At 51.1% G+C, this 21,328-nt stretch overlaps 1 protein-coding gene across 10 annotated transcripts in view; it reads right to left on the reverse strand.

The window, feature by feature from the left end:
• Positions 1 to 21,328, reverse strand: part of AGAP1 (ArfGAP with GTPase domain, ankyrin repeat and PH domain 1) — a 530,214-nt gene that overhangs the window by 113,607 nt on the left and 395,279 nt on the right. For 8 of the 10 annotated variants that reach the window (XM_041766497.1, XM_041766496.1, XM_041766499.1 and 5 more), the window contains one exon: positions 17,058 to 17,219. The exons of the other annotated variants lie outside the window; for them this stretch is intronic. In XM_041766497.1, coding sequence (XP_041622431.1) covers positions 17,058 to 17,219 — 162 coding nt within the window. The remainder of the gene's footprint in view (positions 1 to 17,057; positions 17,220 to 21,328) is intronic. 10 annotated transcript variants of the gene reach the window in all.

The following is a 21,328-nucleotide window of genomic DNA, read 5'->3' on the forward strand; positions in this document are numbered from 1 at the left end:
AACCAAGGTGGGACGCTGCGACCGAATTGACAGATTACGGTAGAACAGACACTGTGTCCTCGGAGGCTCAGGCACAGGAGGAAACAAGGCTTCCTCCTGGCTGCACAGCTCCAGCTCCTACGATGCTTGGTGGTCACCATGTCGGGAGGAAGCCCTGGCCACACGGAGAGGTCGTGTGCAGGTGTTCTGGCCGACAGCCCCAGCAAAAGTCCTCACAGGCAGCATCAACAAGCGACAAACATTCCAGAAGTTTCCAGCCTCTGGGCTTAAGTCTTGTAAGTGAGGCCCTAGACACTGGAGCAGAGACAAGCTGGACCCTGTCCTAATACCTGAGCCAGAGACTGCAGGGAAGCCTCTTTGGGCCACTGCTCTGGGGGGCAGACACCACACCTGTTGGCCTGGGTGGCCGGCGGAGAGGAAAGGGAGGGACAACAAGGGCTTTTTAAGGGGCACGATGTATCCCAAAAATAGCAGCTTCTATTCAAAAAGAAACTGTGGTTAACAAAACAGGCATCTATACTTGAGCTTTTATGGGTCTGAAATTTGATTGAAACCAATAAAATAAGTAGGATAAAGATAAAAACAGTATAACGAATGGGGGATGCATACGGCAGACCACGTGGGGCAGTTTAATGATAGAACGCTGTAAGAACGTCTTCTGGGGGCAACCAGGTCCTGGTGTGAGACCACGTCTGCACCTTGTGACGCTGGTCCTACATGCGACCTAGCTGACCTTTCCCTAAATGTTAGTTCTGAGCCGCATGTGTATCACCTGCAGCACAGGCTCTCTGGGGCCAGATCCCCCCCGCCCTCCATCTCAGCTCTGAATCAGACATCGGGACCTTGTCCACGGAGCTGGCCAGGTGGCCACTCCTGCTGCTTCTAGGCCAGAGGAATCAGGTGGCTCCCTTGCCTGTGGCACCCACCTGACCCTCCCACGCCTCCAGGCCTTTCCTGTGGGGACAGACGGTCATGCACATCTCTGATCCTCCCTGACTCCCATCCTTGAGACTGCGTCCCCACTACACCCCCAGAGGCTGGCATGACCCGAACTCTCCAGATCCTGTTCCTGCACCTCTCACATCTCCCCCCGCGGCCCAGGGACTCCTGTACGTTCCACATCCTCGTGATCACATGGGGCCCTCCTTGCCACTGCTTATGGGCACAGGATGTGCACCCTCGGGCCTTCACTCTGGAGGCTATGATCTTCCAGCTCCATGTATCCTCCCTGATGGCCCACGTGTCCCTCAATGTGTCACCGTGTAGCTGCGGACCCCACTGCTCCTCAGCTCATCTGTCACCTACCCGATACACCAACTGAGATGTGGTTTCACGAATCAGGATTTCAACCAGGACCCTGTGACCCCTGAAAGGCCACACACCCCTGGACGGTGGGGGTCCTGGTGGGCAAGGCTGCCTCTAGCTTGGCCCTGGTTCTCAGGAATGGCTCAGAACAGCGTCCTCCTGGGAGAGGACGGCCAGTAAGTGTCTGTTATCGACCTGAATGAAAGATTCTTGCGTTCCAAGGACAGAGGAAAGTGCCAGAGGTAACACGGTGTGTAAGGACCTGCTATCACTCCCATCCTGAGCTCAGTGTTACCAATAATGATAAAAACCCCAAAGATATAGGAGAGGAGGCCTCAGAGGACATAGATTCCAAAGAGCAGAAGAATGAACGACTGCGTGACTACAGAGAGAAGCATGCAAACACGGGCTCACAGCAATCGGACGCATTCCTTTGTAAACCTGAAGTTCGAAACGACGCAAAGGCAAAGATGCGCTGAGAGGTCACTAGCGCTCAGCCCAAAGTCATCTTGGAAATTAAGTGACTGGTACCAGGGACCAGAAATAGTGGGAAGTCCTGTGAGGAGGGCAGGGAAGGTGGCGGCAGGACCTCTCGACCCAGAAAAAGTAAGGAGTAATAATCTCTAGTCGTTAAGGCTTCACGGACCCACCGGGCCACTCATTCCTGGGAAGTTTTGCAGGCACGCCAGTGTTTTGCGGACAAGGGAAGAGGCTGGCCTCTGCAATTGAGCGAGCCCAGTGAGCAATGGCTGTGCCGCGACGTGGGGACACGTGTGTGGACACAGGAGCACACCCTCTGGGGACGCTGCCCTGTGGCTCTGAGTCTGCATGGTTGGGAGAAGTCTGTGGTCTCGGACGCAGAGATTTCCAGCCAGGTGTGACCCAGCCGTGCGGTGGGCATGGGGAATCCACCCCACTCACAGACCAGTGAAAGGAGCTTTTAACTAAAATCATCGAGGGCTTTTTAAAAAGAAAAAGGGAAAAAATTCAAACACATGTTAAAGTCATATATGGCTTTGTAACTAAGAGGGAGACACAAATTAATTCTCTCAACTGTGGGAGGTCCTTCAAGTCCACGGTGCTGATGAGGAAAAAAAGGAAAGTCAGAGAACAATGTAAGGAAAGAGGGGATCCAGTTGCTCTTCGAAAAGCAAAGCACGCTGTTACATACACAGTGCAAAAAAGTGAAGAGAGAGACTCGGGTATTTTATGCCAATGTTTGCCACAGCATTACATGACAGCCAAAAGTGGAACGGTTCCAGTGTCCACCAATAGGTGACCACAGAAGCCAAACATGGTCTGTGCACTCGTGGAACATTACTCGGCCTTGAAAAGGAAGGGGGAGCTGACATGTGTGCCACATGGGTGAGCCCCGGAAACAGGGAGAGCAGGCATGAAGGACATACACTCAACGATCCCATTTATGGACCATGTTCATCACGGGCAGATCCACGAAGTCTGAGTGATCTGCAGTCACTCAGGGCTGGGGGAGCCCTTTGGGGCGACAAAGTTTTGGATATCACCAGCGGCAATGGTTGGAGGACACTGTGATTGTGAGGTCAATGAGCTGTAACCTCAGAGAGGGCAAATTTTATGTTACATGTTTTCTCATGATAAAAAGTTAAAGAAATGAACGTGCAAGGAAAGAGAGAAAGTAGGGAGAAAAGTCTATTATAAGGTGTAGATGGGAAAAGAGAGAAAGAGAAAAAGAGAAAAAAAGCAGGAAAAGTCCCAGATAAAGGAAGATCAAGAAAGAAAGATCAAGAGTGAAATGAGGGGGAATCCTGGGGTGGCTCAGCAGTTTAGCGCCTGCCTTTGGCCCAGGGTGTGATCCTGGAGACCTCAGATCGAGTCCCACATCAGGCTCCTGGCATGGAGCCTGCTTTTCCCTCTGCTTGTGTCTCTGCCTGCATCCACCCTGCCGTCTTTCATGAATGAATAAATGAAAAAAAAAATCTAAAAAAAAAAAAGTGAAATGAGAAGAATGAGGGACAATGGGAGGACAGCTGGAAACGAAGGATGGAGTCCAAGGAAATGGTGAAGGGAGCACCTGCCCCTCACCTGCAGAGCAACGTTGCCTGGATGGAGCCCCTCCCAGCCCTGGTTCCCCCCTCCCCCCTGTCCCCGAAGCATCTTTGCTGCGGCCCCTCGGTCCCACCCCACGTGGCCCCAGCATCCCGGGAGCTCCGAGTCTCCCCGAGGGCACTCTTCCTCCCATGGAGACCACCTGCAAATGCCCTGCAGTGGTGAGTGCCTTTCTTGACGCAGACCTTGAGCGCTCATAGAATGTTCCATCACGTTCACACAATGTACTTGCTTGACCTCAAGGGTGTGGAGGTGGGAATATGGAACACTTTGGGGTTTGGAAAAAAAGTTACACCAAGAACTGGATTTGGCCTATAAATTAAACGGCTTCAAATCACGTTTTAGAATTCTTTAAGCGAAGGAACTTGGGACAAAGAATCCTCTTGGGTAAACTACTCTGATCAGCTGTGGTCAGAAATAGAAGGTAACAAGTTACTGACGCCAGCAACATATTCACCTTCAAGTGTTCAAAAGGTGAACAGACCAAGGCCACCATTTTGGAGACGGTGGCCGGGGGCTGGCGTCGTCTCGTCCCTTCCATGAGTGCTCACGGTGGGGGCGTTTCTACGCTGCTCAAGGCCGAACAGCCAACCCATGTCTAGGTCCCTCCGCAGCCCCCACTGGCAGCATCGGGAGGCGGCTGCCCACACCTGTCCTCAGCACGCCCCGAGAGCCAATGATGACACAGGTTACGCTCACTGTTACGAGCTGTTGGAGAAAATAGTCCCAAAGCATCAACCACGACCTGAATCCTTCCCTTCCTCCTCGTGTCCGAGCTTTAAGAGACTGAGCTCCCAACAGTGTGGGGAACCAATATTGGTGGGGTGGGGTGGGGGGTGGAATTCAAGAAAGTAGTTGGTCTTAAATTGTTTACATCAATTGATTGGCCCGTTCGGAGTAAATTACCTGTTAATTACAAGAGCTACTCTGCACTCACAGGCCAAACTCTCTGACTTTATTGACTCTTCCTCTTTAAATGTGAACACTAGATTCACTTGTTCAGTGAAGATTACCAGGCTGAAGAGTCCTCCTACTTCATGCTACACTCTTCTAAAATTATGGCCTTTAAAATGTGCATTATTTGCTGGGGATTTGATATTTTCCAGTTGTTGTAAAAATATATTTTGTCAACCTGTTGACATGTAGCCATGGGTAAGAGGACATAGGTCTTCAGCAGCTTGAATAGTAACTTATCAAAATCGAGGAATGTCCTTTTGACAGCCTATTATAAGATCCTTTATTTTATATGAATTTAGGCCTTAGGAAAAGTCCTAGATAAGCCACGGTTTGGAGTGGGGATGTGAATAAGAGGCACAGGCCCCCATGGGGGTTGAGAGGCTACACACAGGGCCTGCAATTCTGGCTGTAAATGATGGTCAACTTTTCTGTTTTGTGGTTTTCTCTTTTAAAGAATCACCACTGGGACACCTGGGTGGCTCTGCCTTCGGCTCAGGTTGTGATCCCGGGGTCCTGGGATTGAGCCCTGCATCGGGTTCCCCGCAGGGAGCCTGCTTCTCCCTCTGTCTCTCTCAAGAATAAATAAATAAAATCTATAAATAAGTAAATAACCACCACTAAATCTGCATGGATAGAAAATAAAATATTTTCTAAAATATTTTAGAAATAAAATATTTCTAAAAATTGAGAAAGGAAAAAAATCCCTCTGTGTGCACACGTGCACAGAACAGGGAGTGAGGGATTCTGTTAAGCTCTCCTAGGGCTGTTTGGTAACCTTGCCTACAGAGAATCACGGCTTCTGCAGAGAGCCACTGAAGAGGAAAATTATTCCCACCTGCAGAAGGCAAGAACGCTCTAAATGAAAACCAAGTAAGAGAACAAAGCTACCTATTTACTCAATTAAGAAGAGTCAAGTCAGGTTTACTGAGGCACCCCGTGGCGAAATGCCACAGTTCACATCTCCGGTGTCAGTCACCTCCACGGCTAGAGGTGGACTCGAGACAGATTTCTAGAAACTTCTCCTAAATCCCTCCTCCTCCCCCGGCTTTGGCATGTCCAACTCTGAGGTCCGTCCTGCATATTAACATGCATAGGACACGTTCAAAAGATATTTCCTGTCTGATGATTCTGAGACCAACTACACATCTAGAACCTGGGTTGAGAGGCTGACACAAGGAAGCCAAAATCCTGGCTCATAACCGTGTTCTCTTATGCACATTACCATTTTCTTAACTGGGTTAGCTTCAGAACGGACAGTACCGAGTGATCATTCTGGTAGGAAAAAAAAAAATCTCATCCTTTCAAGTATCCCTAGGCTCTGAGATCAGTAAAGGCAAGTACACAACTACAGAAGCCACGAGCTAACAGCCCTCTCGGGCTTCGGGTGGCAGAGTGTGCCCAGCCGGGCCTCAGTGCCACGCGTGCCACAGTTACCTGCGCCAAGCCAGCCAACTGCACGACGAATTGGCTACCTAGTCCCCTGCAGACGACGATCTTTCTGGGTAATTAATGCCTCCTGGCCAAGGCGGAAGCTAAGTGACGGAGACCCTCCTCGAAGCCTGGAGCCTCCCCCGGAACCGACCTGGGACCCCGCACGCGGTGGCCACGCACTCCAACTGCCCTCCACGCGTGCGTGATGTGGGTGCGCGGCGGAAGGGGACGGGGCCGTCTTAAACATCATCAGACGTCGTTACCATTAAGCGGGAATTAGACAGAAACAAGGGAAGCCGAAGGATCGACTGGGAGTTCAGGTGCTCTAAATGGCTAATACGTCCATTTTTCACCTGAAGCCCTCTCCAAATGCAGTTTTGCTATTAAGCAAAACCCAAAGAAAGGTAATCAATTCTAACTAAAAAGCACTTATCCTGGGATGATGGTGTGCAAGGCACTTCAAACCCCTGGCTGCCTGCCAGAACCCAGACAACAGCCATCAATGTTTCTGACTATCCGAGAGCACAGGGGCCATGCATAATTGACTAGAAGATGGGCTAAAACTGTGCCCAATCAGTGTGTGATCAAAAACGCGTGGAATATTCAGCACCACTTGATTACATGGAGGCTTGTCCTTTCTCTCTCCTCATGAAATCTCTTCAAGGTCCAGAGTACTGTAATAAGATCATTACTGTCAAGCGCTACGAATCGCAGGCAATGAGTCTTGGGATAGGAAGTCATACTTCACAAGCTCCCCTGGTCTCTCTCTCTCTCTCTCTTTTTTTTTTGTATTTTACTGCATGCAGAGGCAGCAAGGCGACAAGGTGGCAGATAATGATCACATCACTGTGTGGCAACTAGAAAGGCACTTTTAAAGAAAAAGCAGAGAGAAATCAGCTTAAGAGAAACTAAAACATTTTCCCTTTGCTTTTTTCCCCCTTAAAAAAAATTAAATAGAATTAAACTGTGTGCAGTTGTCGCTCTTCATGAACTCTGATATAATGTCATTGAATTTAACCATTTGAGAGATTTTCATATCGCAGCAGAGCCCATTACCCCACAGACAAATGGCCAATTTGCTCCATGTCCCGAGTACAAAAGAAGCCCTTGATAAGTTGTGTGTGCGTGAGTGGCGACGCCCGGCGTGGGGCTCGCGGCGCCTGCCCCTTTCATCGGCGAGGCCACCCCGGGCTCGGGGCCTGGCACCCACGGCACAGCTCAGACGGCCAGAGATGGACTTGAAAGCGGGAGGACATTAGCGGAGATTACTAAGCAAGCAGTTTACCTGGAGCCACACCTGCTCGGGAGCCGCACTCACGCGCTGCGAGGACACGGGACAAGGGAGTGCGCCACCATCAGACCTGGCGGACACTCGATTAATGGTGGAGTCCAGTGAGGCAGGGGTTCGAGCACATGCTGGGGGCCCCAGGGGGCTTCACCACCGCTTCCCTCCGCCCTCCATCTTCAGACTGCATCACTCCCCCCGTCCCCCCTCCCAAAAGGGGATCATCCTCAGAGCGAACCTCAAACCACAGATTCGATGCATCGGAGTTAAACATCCCTCCCCAAGTTTTAAAAAGTTTCAAGAGTGACATTGCCTTGTCACAGACAGGAGATGGCCCGTCCTCGAGTCCCACATGTCTCAGTTTCTGCAGAGTAGCTGACATAGGGGCTCCCAAATTTCACTGGAATGTACCAGGGTCCATGTACACACTCGGGAGAGGAGTCTACCAAGACGCTGTGCCGGCACAGAGGTCCTGAGGAACGATGCTGAGGCCACAGGTGGCAAAAGAATTGCTGCCTCTGAGGGTTTTTATTTTTTTTTTAACGTTTATTTATTTTTTAGAGAGAGTGTGTGTGTGATTTGGGGGAGGAAAGGGGAGAGAGAGGAAGCAGACTCTCCATTGGGCTTGACCCCAGGACCCTGAGATCACGACCTGAGCCAAAATCAAGTGTCAGAGGCTAAACCCACTGTGCCCCCTGCCGCTCCCCCTCACCCCGGCTGCCCGCTGCCTCTGAGTTCTCCAAGGTCATGGTGGGAGTGGAAGCCCGGCTGTGCCCAAGGCTCCTCCTTGCACCCCAGCCCCTAAAGTCCTTGCCGGTGGACAGCACGGGGCCCAAGCAGGAGTCCTGGAGTCCTGAGGCAGACCCCAAACTCCTATCACCTGCAGATCCGGGGCAATTGCTTCACAGAACTTGCCCTTCATCTGTGAGAATGGAGACAACACTGTGAACACCACCAGGTTCTTTGTGGAGGCTGCAATGAGTCATAGACACTGTACCATCCTGGCCTCCCTCCCTCCCACTTAATGACACGTCCTGGCAGGGGACCCAAGGCCCTGAGAGGGAGGTGTCAAGAGAAGGTAGACCTGTCTGCAGACCTGTCTCCAAACCGAGTGACTGAGGCCATGAACGGTCTTCTTCCTTCAGTGGCGCAGGAGGGCACATCCACACCCACAGGTATGAACAGAAAGTCACAGGTTGTACAGGCTGGATGTTCGTGTCCTTCTAAAATTCTTCCGTTGAGGCCTGTGGTGTTCGGAAACAGAGACCGTGGGAGGTGACCGGGCTTCGTGTGGAAAGGGTGGGGCCCTGGTGATGCACTCAGTGGCCTTAGAAGAGGAAGAGCGAGCGCGTGCGTCATGGAAAGGGCCCGAGGACACCTGGGAATCGGGTCCTCACCGAGAACCAGCGGGGCCTCCCTTGCATCCTCCACAACCATGAGGCATGAAGTCCCCTCGACACTGAGTGGGAGGCAAGGCGCGGCGTCCTCAGCTAGAACGTGTGACACGGAAACAGCCAGGTGCCCTCAAGTCCCGAGGTGCCCTAGATGGAGCGGCTGATGCAGAACGCACCAGCGTCTGAGGCCCCCAAGAGATTCGTCACATCATTCCATCTTTCTTCTGAACATTACAGTTTGCCTCCTGTACTTTTTGTGACAAAATACATGTAGCAAAGTAAGAGTATGAAAAGCGCCCAGGCAACGGGAACGGCCAGGAGCACAGAGGCTGAACAGCACCGGCCCTGCCCCTGCGGGCTCCGGGGACCACAGTCAAGCAAAGCGCATCACAGCCAGCTCTCGATTTTGTCAGAGAGTGAAGTGATAACCAAAGGTCCTGAAGCTCTAGGGGCCCGAGAACACCAAGGAAAGGACTTTGAGGCATTATCTTCTGGTGACTCAGTGTCCCCAGCTGGGCAGCATTCCAATCCCAGGGCACCCAGAAGGAAATGTGCCATCTTGCGATCTGTCAGCGGGGCACTGGAGGCTGTGGGCAGCTGGCGCACCTCCAAGCTGAGGGAGAGGAAGGGGCGCTGAGGTCCGTCCCAACCTGTACTTTGGGACAGGAACCTTGAGAGGAGTTTGCACCTGTCATAGGGGAGTCCATGCTCGTGGATGGCGGGAGACTGAAGAGGGCGACTTGTGGCCCATCCTACTGGGAGTGTCCCTGGGAGCCCCAAGGTGCCTTATAACAAGACGTATCACCGTTCACTTTGTGTATTCCCCCTCCTTTTCTGGAGCAGCAGAGATTTCTTCTCTATGTAACGGGACGTGAATGAACGGCTCGCCGCCTCTGCAGAACCTCCCTCAGGGACCTCAAGGTGCCAGGTGCCTTGGGTTCCCAGCACAGGCTGCTCGGCAGCCGCGACCTGGTGGCGGATGCATGTGCTCACCTGACAGTGGGCTTCCTGAAGGCAGGGGCCACCTCAGTCACTCTCCCACCTGGCACCAGGCAGAGCTCTTGCCGTGCACCAGGTGATCAATGCACTTCCAGGGAACTAAATCTCACTCTTTAGTTTGTGTGTGTACTTGGGGGGGGGGGGGGAAAGAAAGAAAAATCCTTCTCTTGTTTTTGGCTCATCATGATGGGGCTTCTCTGTTCTGACTCTTCCTGCTGTGGTCGACTCATCTTTGTTTATTTCTGACCCGTCGACTTCCACAAAGGAGCTGTGTGCGCCTCCAGCTCGTGCATGTCGGGAGGACTGCACCCTGCAGGATGGCTTTTGAGTCCACTGGCCCCATCTATAATGTCAACGTCTAGAGTAAACCCAGAGCTACTCAAATCCAGCCAGTCTGTTCTCGTGGGAGCTGGGGTTGCAACCTGAGCAACTCTCTTTGGAAAAAATGATCCGGTTTGTGGGGAGTAGTGAATCCCTCTGAAAACGTGGCGCCCCCTCTAACTCCTGGCTCCAGAGCGAGGAAACCCGGCCACCCCGGCTTCCGCATCGGAGTTACCATACTTCAGGAATATCTTCCAGGAAGAAGTTCCAAGTCTTGGTTTTTCATATTGACTCGGATGGACTGCTCGACTCAATGAGTCAGACACACTAACTAGTTTAATAATGAGGAAGCTCGATTATGAAGTCTTTATTGTTATAAAAAAATTGTTGGTGATTGTGGAGTTTTTGTGGAGTCAGTTATGGAGGTTTCTGACTCCTTGTGTTTTGACTCAAGGCAGCTGCCAAAATTAGAACGAGGGAGGGAACTGCTGGAATGTTCTTGAAGATTACAAGCAGGGAATCCAAGGTGATGTGTGCTAGTAATGCCAGCACAGGTTTTGTGTACCTTCTCCTCTCCCCCTCCAGACACCTCTGATTAATTCAAAATTAAGTGAGAAACCCCCACGGACAGGAAACAAATGGTGAAGGCAGTTCTTTGGCCCTGACCTCAGGCTGGTGACATGCACCATCACGGGCACCACGGAGTGACTGGTGTGCCGGCTGTGGCCAAGGAGAGAGGAAGGATGAGAACATTTTGGAGATAAAGACACTTCCATGACAGAAGAAACACACCCCCCAATGTCATGTGCCAAATTCCCAAATTACCCAGCGGTGCCCCCAAACTGCATGACGGCCAACACAACCCAACAGTCACAGATGAATGCAGCTTCAATGCCCCTGGGTCTTGCCTTCTTCTAACCCTAGGTGTGCAGGAACAAGACTGGGCGATGCTCGTGTACGGTTATTTCTTCCCCAGAGGGCCCTCTGAAACCTCAACTGATAAGTAAAATGTTTTTCTCTTGAGGTAAAAGGCTAACTAGCTCATCAGGTACAGCTACACCTGTTTTCGTAGAAGCTAAATGAAAGCAAAGACAAAACTCCATTTGGCGACAAATTCAGTCAACACCGCCGGCATTTTAAGTTGCAAACAGAAGACGTTTAATGAAAACGTGATGCTTTCTGCAGCATCTTATTACGTAAGGTAACCACACAGACTCAATCCGCAGAATGTAAGACGGAGAGGTTCAGCATGCCAGCTTCCCGACTCCCATGACTCGACGCTATCCTGTCCTGCTCCGGAACTACGCACGCGCACCTCTTTTTAAACGTGGGTTTCAAAGGTAGGTAGTCTCTTGTGTGTGTCTTATCTCCAAGTTGAGGCTCGAAGGGCCTTTGGTGGGGAGAGAGGAGCCGAGTCTTACTTCTCATGGCTCCCACGGAGCCGAACACGTAACGCTTCCTCTGTGCTGGCTGCTCGATACTTGATGAGAGAATAAAATGATTCGCCAGGTTCTTCAGTGCAAGAGGGAAGGGCAAAACCCCATCTGGGCCGACCTCTGCGTCACGGACTTCATGAAATTAGTCAACAGGCTCAGGCCTGGCCTCTGATTGCTTAGTGAGTGCAGCCAGGGTGGGCCGTTCGTTCGTTCTTTTATCCAAACAGAGAGAGGCCGTTTGTGACTTTTCCTCCACAAGATAGTATTTCGATATCATCCAGGATCAACCATACAGTGGGGTTCTATAAAGACCCAGAACGAACCAAGGGATCGAGATGAGAAGGAGAAAATTAATTCCCTTCTGAGACCTTTGGGACAAAGCACTGTGAACCCAAGGCAGGGAGGGAAAATACAACAGGATTTCTGTGTAGCCTCTCACAGAATAAGATTGGGTAAATCCAGACTGGCTCCGCATTTTTAAAGAAAGATCTTTGCTACACAACTTCTAGATGTTAGGATCCATATAAAAGTCAGTATCTTTACGTAGAATCTGAGAAATATCAAGGAAGCTACTCCGTCTGCCCCACTCCTAGATTCAAAAGCCGCTCCACATACCTCAAAGACTTTCTTTTTGCCTGGTGGAAAGAGCTTGAGGCAGAGAATCAAGAGACTGTTCTGTCGCCTACCAGCAACCTGACCCTGGACAAGAAAGCCACTTAACCTCTCTCTACTTCCACCTTTTCACTGGGGAAACAGGGAAATTAACACTTGATGCAAACTTGCATGAATGTTATAGAACTAACGAGAACCACCAGATTTGGGACCACAGAAGGAGAACGCAGGGCTCTCTGCTTCATTGCTGCAGCGGTAAGCTCACTACTGGACCCTGGGGAAGAAGACGCCCAGAGAGTATCGCGACGCAGAGACAAGGCCAAAGCACGGCAAGTCGTTAAAGATCCGCATAGTTCCCACTGCCCGGGGGTTTCTGGGCACCCGCCCTTCAACTTGGTTCTGGCGACAAATCCAGGGCCCCGACAGCTGGTGCCCTTCCAGAGCCAAACTCCACTGCAGCAGGTGCTGTGGCCATGGCAGGGGACAAGGTGCCCCCACCTCTTAGGAAGTTTTCCTTTTAATATCGGAACCGAAATCCCTCTCCTTGGAAGCTTCGACCCATGGGTCCCAAAGAAACCCACCTGGGCCCCCCAGGACAGGCGAGGGCTGTCCTTTCATCACGTGAACATGGTTCATGTGCCCCCATGCCCCGTCCTTCCCTACAGCTCTTGTAGGTACTTCAAAGATTGCCTCCGCGACATGGGCTTCAGTCCCCACGCCCGTGCTTCTTGCCCACATCTGAATCGACCTTCCTTGGTCTATAATCATCCTAGAGTACAGAGCCCAGATCTGAATATACATTTTCCTAAATGTAATTAATCCTGAGAAAATTAAATCCAATTTAAAATCAAGATCACAGATATTTTAACATCCAATGTTCTCAAGGGTCTATTAAATAGGAGTACAAGTAGAACTGGGATATGTGGATTTAAAACAAATGTAATGACCACTTGCACCTTTTTTTTAATTGCATGGCTAGAGGATATTGGCTTCCACGAGGCTCGTTCTTCTCAAAGTTAAACTCGATGAGAAAGTGTCCTATTCCTGCTCAAAGTTAGCAGCCTCAGATACCAGCCCCGGGAGTAAAGAGGCATCCATCACCTTCCCGGGACACTCTGTTTTCAATGACATATGATGTCACTCTCACAAAGTCCGAGCTCACCACTCTAACTTGAACCTCACACTTCTTCCACACCACAACCAGGGGGCTGGAGTATTTTTCATTTTTGACTTTTTTTTCTAAAGATTCATTTATTTTACAGAGAGAGAGAGAGAGAGAGAGAGAGAGAGAATCCTGAAGCAGACACCTCATTGCACGCAGAGCCCCATGTGGGGCTCCATCCCATGACCTGAGCCGAAGTCCAGAGTGGGCCGTTTCGCTGTCTGAGCCATCCAGGTGCACCTAATTTCTGACTCTTTAAATGATACTAATAGTTACAGAAAAGCCCAGTGACTGGCCTGACCCTCCAAACATCTCCGGCGCTCACACATATACATACGTAATCAAGTTAACTTGGAACTCAAACTATTTATGAAGATAAGGAATCGTTTCATGTTTACATTTATACAGATCATAGTTTCTGTTCCAATAATTTATTAGATTGACTCCATTCCTTTTAAGTTATAAATAGAAGCACATGGCCGTTCAACTTAGGTTCTAGTATCTTCGGCCATCGGGTGCAGAGTTTAATCATCGTTCTTCAGCACGAGGACCGTGACAGCTGACCGTGAACGCTGGTACAGCAGGGAACTGGCTGGACAGGATGTCCTTCCTTCCGTCAGGAGCACTGACAGGCTTCAGGTGGACAACAGCCACATTTCTGGCTTTTGCGGCAGCATTAGACCGAGGATATTCTACTTCTAGCTCGTACTTTCTGAACGAGCAGGTCACCAAGGTAAAAAAAATCTGGCACCAGGATCGTTGGCTTGGCTGGGGAGTGGAACAGAGGTGCACAGGGGCACTCAGGAAGCTGGGGGCAGGCCCTCAACGGCCGATAGCACGCACCCCTGCCCTCTCGAGAGCCTTCTGGTCTACTGCACTCATGCCAGGGTTGGGCACAGGCTTCCCCAGGGATTTCTAGGAGGCGCCATCAAAGGCATGAGCAGCACCTTGCTTCTTTCTGGGGCTTCCTCTCTACCTTCTGTCTCTGCCTTGGATGTGGGCCCGTGTGGCTGGCGCCCTTTGGCTTCTGCTTGGGTTTAGTCAAAGAGGGGGCAGGTAGGAGATCAGAGACAAGGAGGGAATGAAGTCAGGGCTGTCCTGCTGGTCCCTCTCTGGGCCACCATGGGCCAAGTATGTCCTTTAGCTGAAGGCCATAGCTCCTGACTGGAGGCCTTGCCCAGACAGCTCTCTCTCCGGGTCCTGATAACCGGCCCCTCCGCTGCCCGTTCCACTCCTGGGGTTCTGCACCACCCCGTAGCTCTCTTCCCACACCTCTGCAGACCGCCCCATGGTAAACTCTCCTCGATGACCCAGCTTGAGGGGGTCATGTTCTCCCCTGGGGACCCTGACTGAAGCAGCGTTCAGTGGAACTTTGTTTTTCTTATACTCTGAAGAGGTTTGAATCTACTCATCTGTTCCAATGGCTTATGTCAAAAACCGTATAATTCAACTACTTTTCAAATGTCTTCTAGAGAACTTTTTATATCTACAACTCCAACTTTTCGCCATGAGGTCAGTCAGCACAGAATACAGTGGAAGCAACCAGTCACAGTGCTTTACAGGAAAGAGAAATAGATATATTTTCTGATAATTAAAATTGAACAGTATCCTCTAAAAATAAAACCAATATAACTAGCTGTAACTTCAAGAACGGATGTTTAATTTCGACAGTTTACGCCATTTACTTGAAGGAGCTAATAGCTGTCAAGACTATTGCAAAATATTGTGTATCATTGAATCTAAAATGACCTTAATTGTAGGTCGCTTCATGACTTCAGAGATGTTAAATAGTGAAAAAAAAAAATGTGTACCTTAGAAATAATGAAATATAGCATGTCTCGCAAAAATGACTCATTTACTGTTTTGTATGTAACCTTTTCTAGGGTAAAATGATACATTTTCTTTTTACAGAGAACCTGTTGCCTTATTTCCTCCTGGAAAGATGTCAGGGCCATTGGTATCGCAGACACAATAATCCGTTAACTAGGAATCGAGGGGCGGCTTCCCTTCTGATCACTGGTGTTGAATTTCTGAACACACGTCAACCATTACTCATTGTCCATGCTTGAGACGCTGTGCAGATTTCCAATTTGGGTGTTTCTATGGTGCCGGGGAAGTCTGTCTTTCTGTCTGTGTCACCGCTGCAGCAGTGAGGCCTTTTAATCAACGGGTCCATGGTTGTTTGTGCGTTGAGGATCTGTCTCAGCCTTATACGCTATTGCTCAGAGCCCAGGATATGATCCCAGTAACTCAGAAAACAGGCTGGGAGCTTCTCAGGTGTCCTACAAGCTCACGGATACCCCTCAAACTTCCTTCAATTCACCACCGGCCGACTGGGACACTGGTTTCAAGCAGCAGAGTCCAATTAGACACGCAACCACTGATTGTTTACTAAGGCTCTATCTTACTAACATAGTATTCTCGATGTCGGTAGGTGGGTAGGATGTAATTAAGAAGTGTCAAATACATGTAGCGTACTTACAGGTGGACCAGATAATCAGTTTCTATCAAGTGGTCCTTTTGAAAAAAGTCATCGGTGAGAGGCATGACATACCCAGTGCGATGTTCATCTGTGACTTGGACTGGAGGCCCTTCCCTAGAGCAAATCGTACTCTCCCCCTGGGCACATGTGGCACACGTCACCCACCCAGGTGAGGGGCCAGGCTTCTTCCTGGTTTTATTCCAAACCTCCCGTTAGGGTGGGGTGTGGCCACATGTGCATGGCCAGGGCTGGGAGCTCTTTGCTAACGGGTTGTTTGAAAGAGTCTCCAAAACACTTGGCATCAGCAGCTGACTCCTTTCTACCGCGAAGGTCAGTAAAGTTTGGGTGGATGCTCAGATCCGTGATCATTTATTTTTTACCACTGATGATACAACAGAATCATCCCCATTTATCGTAACAGGAGAAAATCGGTTTTTATTGGCCAAACCTGTTAGCAGGAAGCCTATGGGAGGCAATATGGTAAGAAATGTAAAGAAGGCGGCTTTCAGACTCTTCCCTGTTCAGCCACCGCGAGAGCCCCGGAGCCGCTGGACACCCTCAACCTCCGGAACCGCACTGCCCTCAACTCACAGAATCACGTAAGCAACAAACTCCGCGCACGCACCGCAAACTCTGTTCCTTTCCTGCTAATGTAGGCATCGTGGGCTTACGGGCTCGTGGCTGGAGACCAGGAGGGAATAAGCCACTTTCTGTAATGCTTCAGACTGTAGTTCTGAACTCAAGTAGAGGATTCAGGAAGAGCACGGCAGAAACAGAGAAAGAAAAAGGGTATAAATTATAGAAGTATTTCTGGCGCGTGTGGAACACTTGTTGAAGACCGACCCTTTCCCTATTGATGGTTCCTGTTAAATGACGATGCTACGAATTTTTAAATTTCCTTTGAAGTATCTCTTCAGCTCATTATAACTGCATTAATTTGGCCTCTCATCACGTGTGTGTGCGCACGCGTGCATGCATCTCCACTTTGCATCTGTGGAATAAAAAAGATAAATCCATCCGAAGGCGCCACTTCAGAAAGCTCCCATCAGGCCATGACTGAGAATAAAAACCAAGGGCTCAACAGGTCAAAGGAGAACCAAGATAAACCGTGACAAACCGAGACAACTGGAATATAAATAGAGCCCACGGAACAAAAAGAGCGGACGGACGCCCACAGAAGGAACGTGGATCAAGATGTGTTGCCGAGAGCCAGAGGTGGGGAAGCTGTCTTGTGAGAATCAAGGCCAGCCGCTAGCAGGAAAGACTGCTAGGACGGGAGGGGCCCCGTCGACTCCAGGTGCGGAGGCAGGGCGACACCCAGAGGTGCTGTCACCCCAGGTGCGGCACGGAGAGACCACGTTACCTTCTATGGGACGGCGACTGCCAGAGGCAGGAGGGCTGACCTGGCTGAAGGGTCCTGAGAACCGGGGATGGGAGGGCTCCGAGGGCCCTCTGGGGCCACCCCGTGCGGTGAGCAGCCTGGGGGCCACCTGTGGTCCTGAGGGCATGCGACTACCCCCGGTTTGAAGCATCAAAAGTAATTTCCGGGAACGCAGACTGTCGCCCCGAAGTCCCCGGGAAACCTTACCTTCAGCGGTGCCGGAGAGCCCGTCGGCTTTGAAGTTGCTGGTGCTTTTCTTCCTCCGGTGTTTTTTTCTGTTGGCGTGAGGGGAGGGGGGCGGGTCGAGCTTGGGGCTGGTGGTGCTGGAGATACTTGGGCTGGAGCACACGGAGTCGCCCAGCCCCGTGTCTGCCATGGGACCGGAAAAGGCAAAAGAACGCACAAGTTAACACTTGACAGAGTAGACTTTGCGGCAACGCGAAAGCAACGTTCCTCCAGTACCCTAACCGGCCCGCCGGGCTGGGCAGCGGACGGCAGGGCCCCGAGGCCCGGAGCACCCGCGACAAGTCACGGCGCCATTCGCTCTCACGTACCACCTGCCATTAAAAAAAAAAAAAAAAGGCCTTTATTTCTGGATCGTCTGTAGGCTGTGGGGAGTTTCAGGTTCTCCGCTTTGCAGGACTGGTGTTCTGGAAAAGCGAAGAGAGGAGTCCATGCTTTTTGCCAGTCTATTTTCCCTTCCCACAATGACCGTGATACGTTAGAAGAGAAATAAAGACATCTGGGAACGCACGCGAGGGTGTTCTTGTGGGTGGCTCTGCTTCGGTGCGCGCACGTAGGAGAGCGGGAATCCGACTCTCCCCTCCACCCGCGGCGTCACACATGACTGCGCCATCAGTTTTTTATTAGGGAAACACGGCACGCCGCGTCTCTCGCCATAGCAGACCTGCCGATTTTTGATTCACTGAAGCTATTTATAAAACTTTAAGACCGACCGGTGCACCAAATGTGCTAATTCACTGTAAGTGAAACTCAATTCAGTGTCCCCATCTTTCTCTTTATCAAAGAGAACACCAGAGCCGTGCTGAAAAGAGCGGGGAACGAACACGGAATTCAACCGGAATCAGAGAGTCCTCCCAAAATGTGAAGGTGAGGCACCCTCCAGACACCTGCAGAGCCCGAAGAACCCTTCATCTCATGAGTCTGCAGCTCTGCAAACTCCAAGGACACCAAGCGCTCAGCAAGGTTGTCCAGCCAGTCACCGAGTATTTTATGAGCACCTGCTGTGGGTCATCCTTCTAGGTGCTTGGGATCCAACACCGAGAAAAACAGATTAAGATTCCCCTCAAGTGGTCACCCATCTAGACGCAGTAGAAGGTGCTAAAGGGTCAGGAGAGGGAGCGGGACTGCGGGGAGGCCTGGCCACCCCCGGGCCCCTGAGGTTGGTCAACGGGGTCCACTGAAGCACTGTTAACCATTTTAAGGCGTCTCAGGAAGGGTGACAGTTGGGTGTCTCAGGGGCCTTCCCTCCGCAGAGACTGACGTCCCTCTTCCCTCTGCTTCCACCAGCCTCTCGCCCTCCCGGGCCAGGCATCTGGTAAACCTCTCGGGCTAACTTTACCCGAGGCACAGCCTGCAGGCCGGAGGCCCCTCTCTGCTGCTTCCGTGGCTGTTCTGGGCGGGAGACCAGGCTGGAGAAGGCTGGAGAAGCCTGGGGCTGCCAAGAGGAGTCTCTATTCAGAGTCACCACTTCTTTTTGGCCTGCCTCTCCAGCTTGCCCCGGCCTGGTCCTGCGTCCCCCGCCCCCCCCCACCCCGCCCCAGGCCTGGGCCACACCGCTGACATGTCTCTCTCCTTCCAGCACTCCACCTTTCTTTTTCAGACATTTTTTTTTTTAATACAATACTCATCTAAAAGTAGCAATTCTTACACGTATTTTAAAAATACTACATCCCAAAAAAAAAAAAAAAATACTACATCCCACTGGGTATCAGGTGAAAACTGTAAATATTCCCTCCAAAAAAGGGTTATTCTAAGTAACATGCGCACACAATTTCAGAGGGTTCAGAGACCGCCTGGTGTTGCTAAGGAGTCTTGGGATCCGAGAGCATCAGGTGGTCCTAAAACAACCCTCATACGATGTTACTCAATGCTCACACCTTAGAATCAATTATTTTTTTGTTCATTTCCGTATCTTGTGTGTAGGCTGCAAGTCTTCATGCACTCTCTGACCTATCCTGACTATTCAGTGTAAAGGCCCTACCCTGTGTCAGGCATGGTGACAGGCAATGGGGGAGCAGCTGTCACAGTGACCGTCCCCACCCCTGACGAGCTGAGCCCTCATCATGGAGGCAGACGAGGAAAACGGGCAAGGACAACGGGCCTCTGCTCAGGCAGGGCTGGCCTTCTGCTATTGCCCTCTGTCCCTTGGGCATCCACTCAATTCAACGCACCATTTTCATTCTCAACTGTGCGTCCTAATCCTCATGTCACTCCACTGCTGTAATGCTCTCTCCCCAACTAACATATCTCATCTCTGAACTACGGATCCCAAAGTTGGGCTTTCTGCACTCGGATGTCTGTCTGTCGGCTGGATCTAACTGGCACACCGATTCCCCAGGGCAGCTAAAGATGCCCATGTCCCCCCACAGGATACTGAACATGGAGTGGCAGCACCGTCATCACACAAGCATCCCCAGGTCCCTCCCCTCACCCAGTACTTCTTTTTTAAGGCATGCAACAGTATTTCTTTGCAAGATGTTAAGAATCTACTCCTGAGTTACATGTCGTCACAGGAGAGCCGTCACACACGTGTGGCAGCTCTACTTCTGGACTGTTTCCTTCCAGTATTATCTGTCTGCCCTGTAACAGCACATGGTCTTGAATGGAATGGCTAAGTCATCCTGGTGCCCCACACGGCAGGGCAAGTCCCTGCACAGTTATCCTTCACGAGTGCCCCGGTTATTCATTGTGAGCACGTGACTTCATATATCCACCCAAGTCAACGGAAAGGACGTGAAACGGGGAGGGGTCAAAACAGAGCCTCAAACTTTCAGACACAACAACGCACGACGAGAAGCACTGGAGGGGGCCACCCAACAAGACCCAGATACGTCACATCGTCTGTGCATCCCACTCACAGAGCCTTGGACTCGCCTACAGAGAAACTACCCAACACCTTTGCAGACACTTTGCTGAAGGGCTACATGGCCACCCAACTTACAGATTTTTGACAATTTTAAAACACTAAAGGGAAATCCATGTAATGTTTTCTCCCCTTAATGAACTATCCTGTTTAATCAAGTCACTGTTTCCTTTTCTGGATATGCACAAAGCCCTTCTCTATCAACCTAATTTAGAATCGGACTTGGGAATGACCTTAAACTCACTGGTATACTGGTCATGATTTACCTTCCTGGGGAACAGAATGACATGTGACTGTTTCTAGGGATTTCCCTCCATTCCAGATGCAGAAAATCGTTCCTAAAATCATTAACAGAGACCTGGCAATTTCATTCCCAAGTTTTTTGGTATCTTGGAATATTCGTAATTGAGGGAGAAATCCCTGACCCACTTGAAGCAAGTAGCTGAGTGGCATCCTCGAGGAGGAGCCACATGGCAGCAACGACACCCCCTTCCCCCCGGGGGACCATCAGCAGCCCCTCCAGCCTTCTTTCCACGGGCACCCTTGAACATCAGGGGGTCCATTCACCTGTGGCTCCACAGCCCCACTAACCCACTGGCTCTCAATGGGAAACCCCTGCCCAGGGACGTCTGGTAACGCCTGCAGATATTTCTGGTTATCAGACGGAGTAGGTGGAGGTGCAACAGGCATCGAGTAGGAGATGCTGAGAAACACCTCACAACACACAGGACAGTTCGCGGTGCAAAACCCCAACAGGTCTAAACTGTCAACAGGGAGAGACATACGGGATGTGAATTATTCCATTCCTCATCACCTGCTCGGTCTCCTCCTGGAGTCCCCGTCTGTCCGTGCAAACTCCCTCATGGGAGCAAACCTCTCAGAACACTCGCGTCTGAGTGTTCTCTCCAGATGCAGCTCTCCCCAGGGGACACACCTCCCAGATGAGGGCACTGGTGTCCCACCCCAGGAAGCACACAGGTGGGGCAGTTGTCCTCCCCGCCCCCGGGCGCTGCTTCCTGACCACTCTCCCTCTCTCCAGCTCTACCCCCTTGAAGTGATGCCCACCGCCCCACCTGTGAGCCTGCTCACACCACTGACCCCTGGCATCTGCCCCTTCTTTGCTCACTCACTGTTTCAGCAGCAGCTCACCCTGTTCTCACTCAGGAGGGACAACATCCAGCTCCTCCCAGGTGCTCACTTCAGCGTCCTGGCCTCTCCAGCCTCAGCCTCCACCTCACTAAGCTCCTTCCTTCCCTCCAGCCCTCGTGGCCCTAACCCAGGCCCGCCACGGGGAGCCAGCTCCTCTGGGGCTTACATCTGTCTCCCCTGCTCCGGGGAGCCACCCTCTGAGGGGTGATCTCGTGGTGCCCTC

Source organism: Vulpes lagopus, chromosome 8, assembly GCF_018345385.1.
Source record: "Vulpes lagopus strain Blue_001 chromosome 8, ASM1834538v1, whole genome shotgun sequence".
NCBI classification, from domain to species: Eukaryota; Metazoa; Chordata; class Mammalia; order Carnivora; family Canidae; genus Vulpes; species Vulpes lagopus.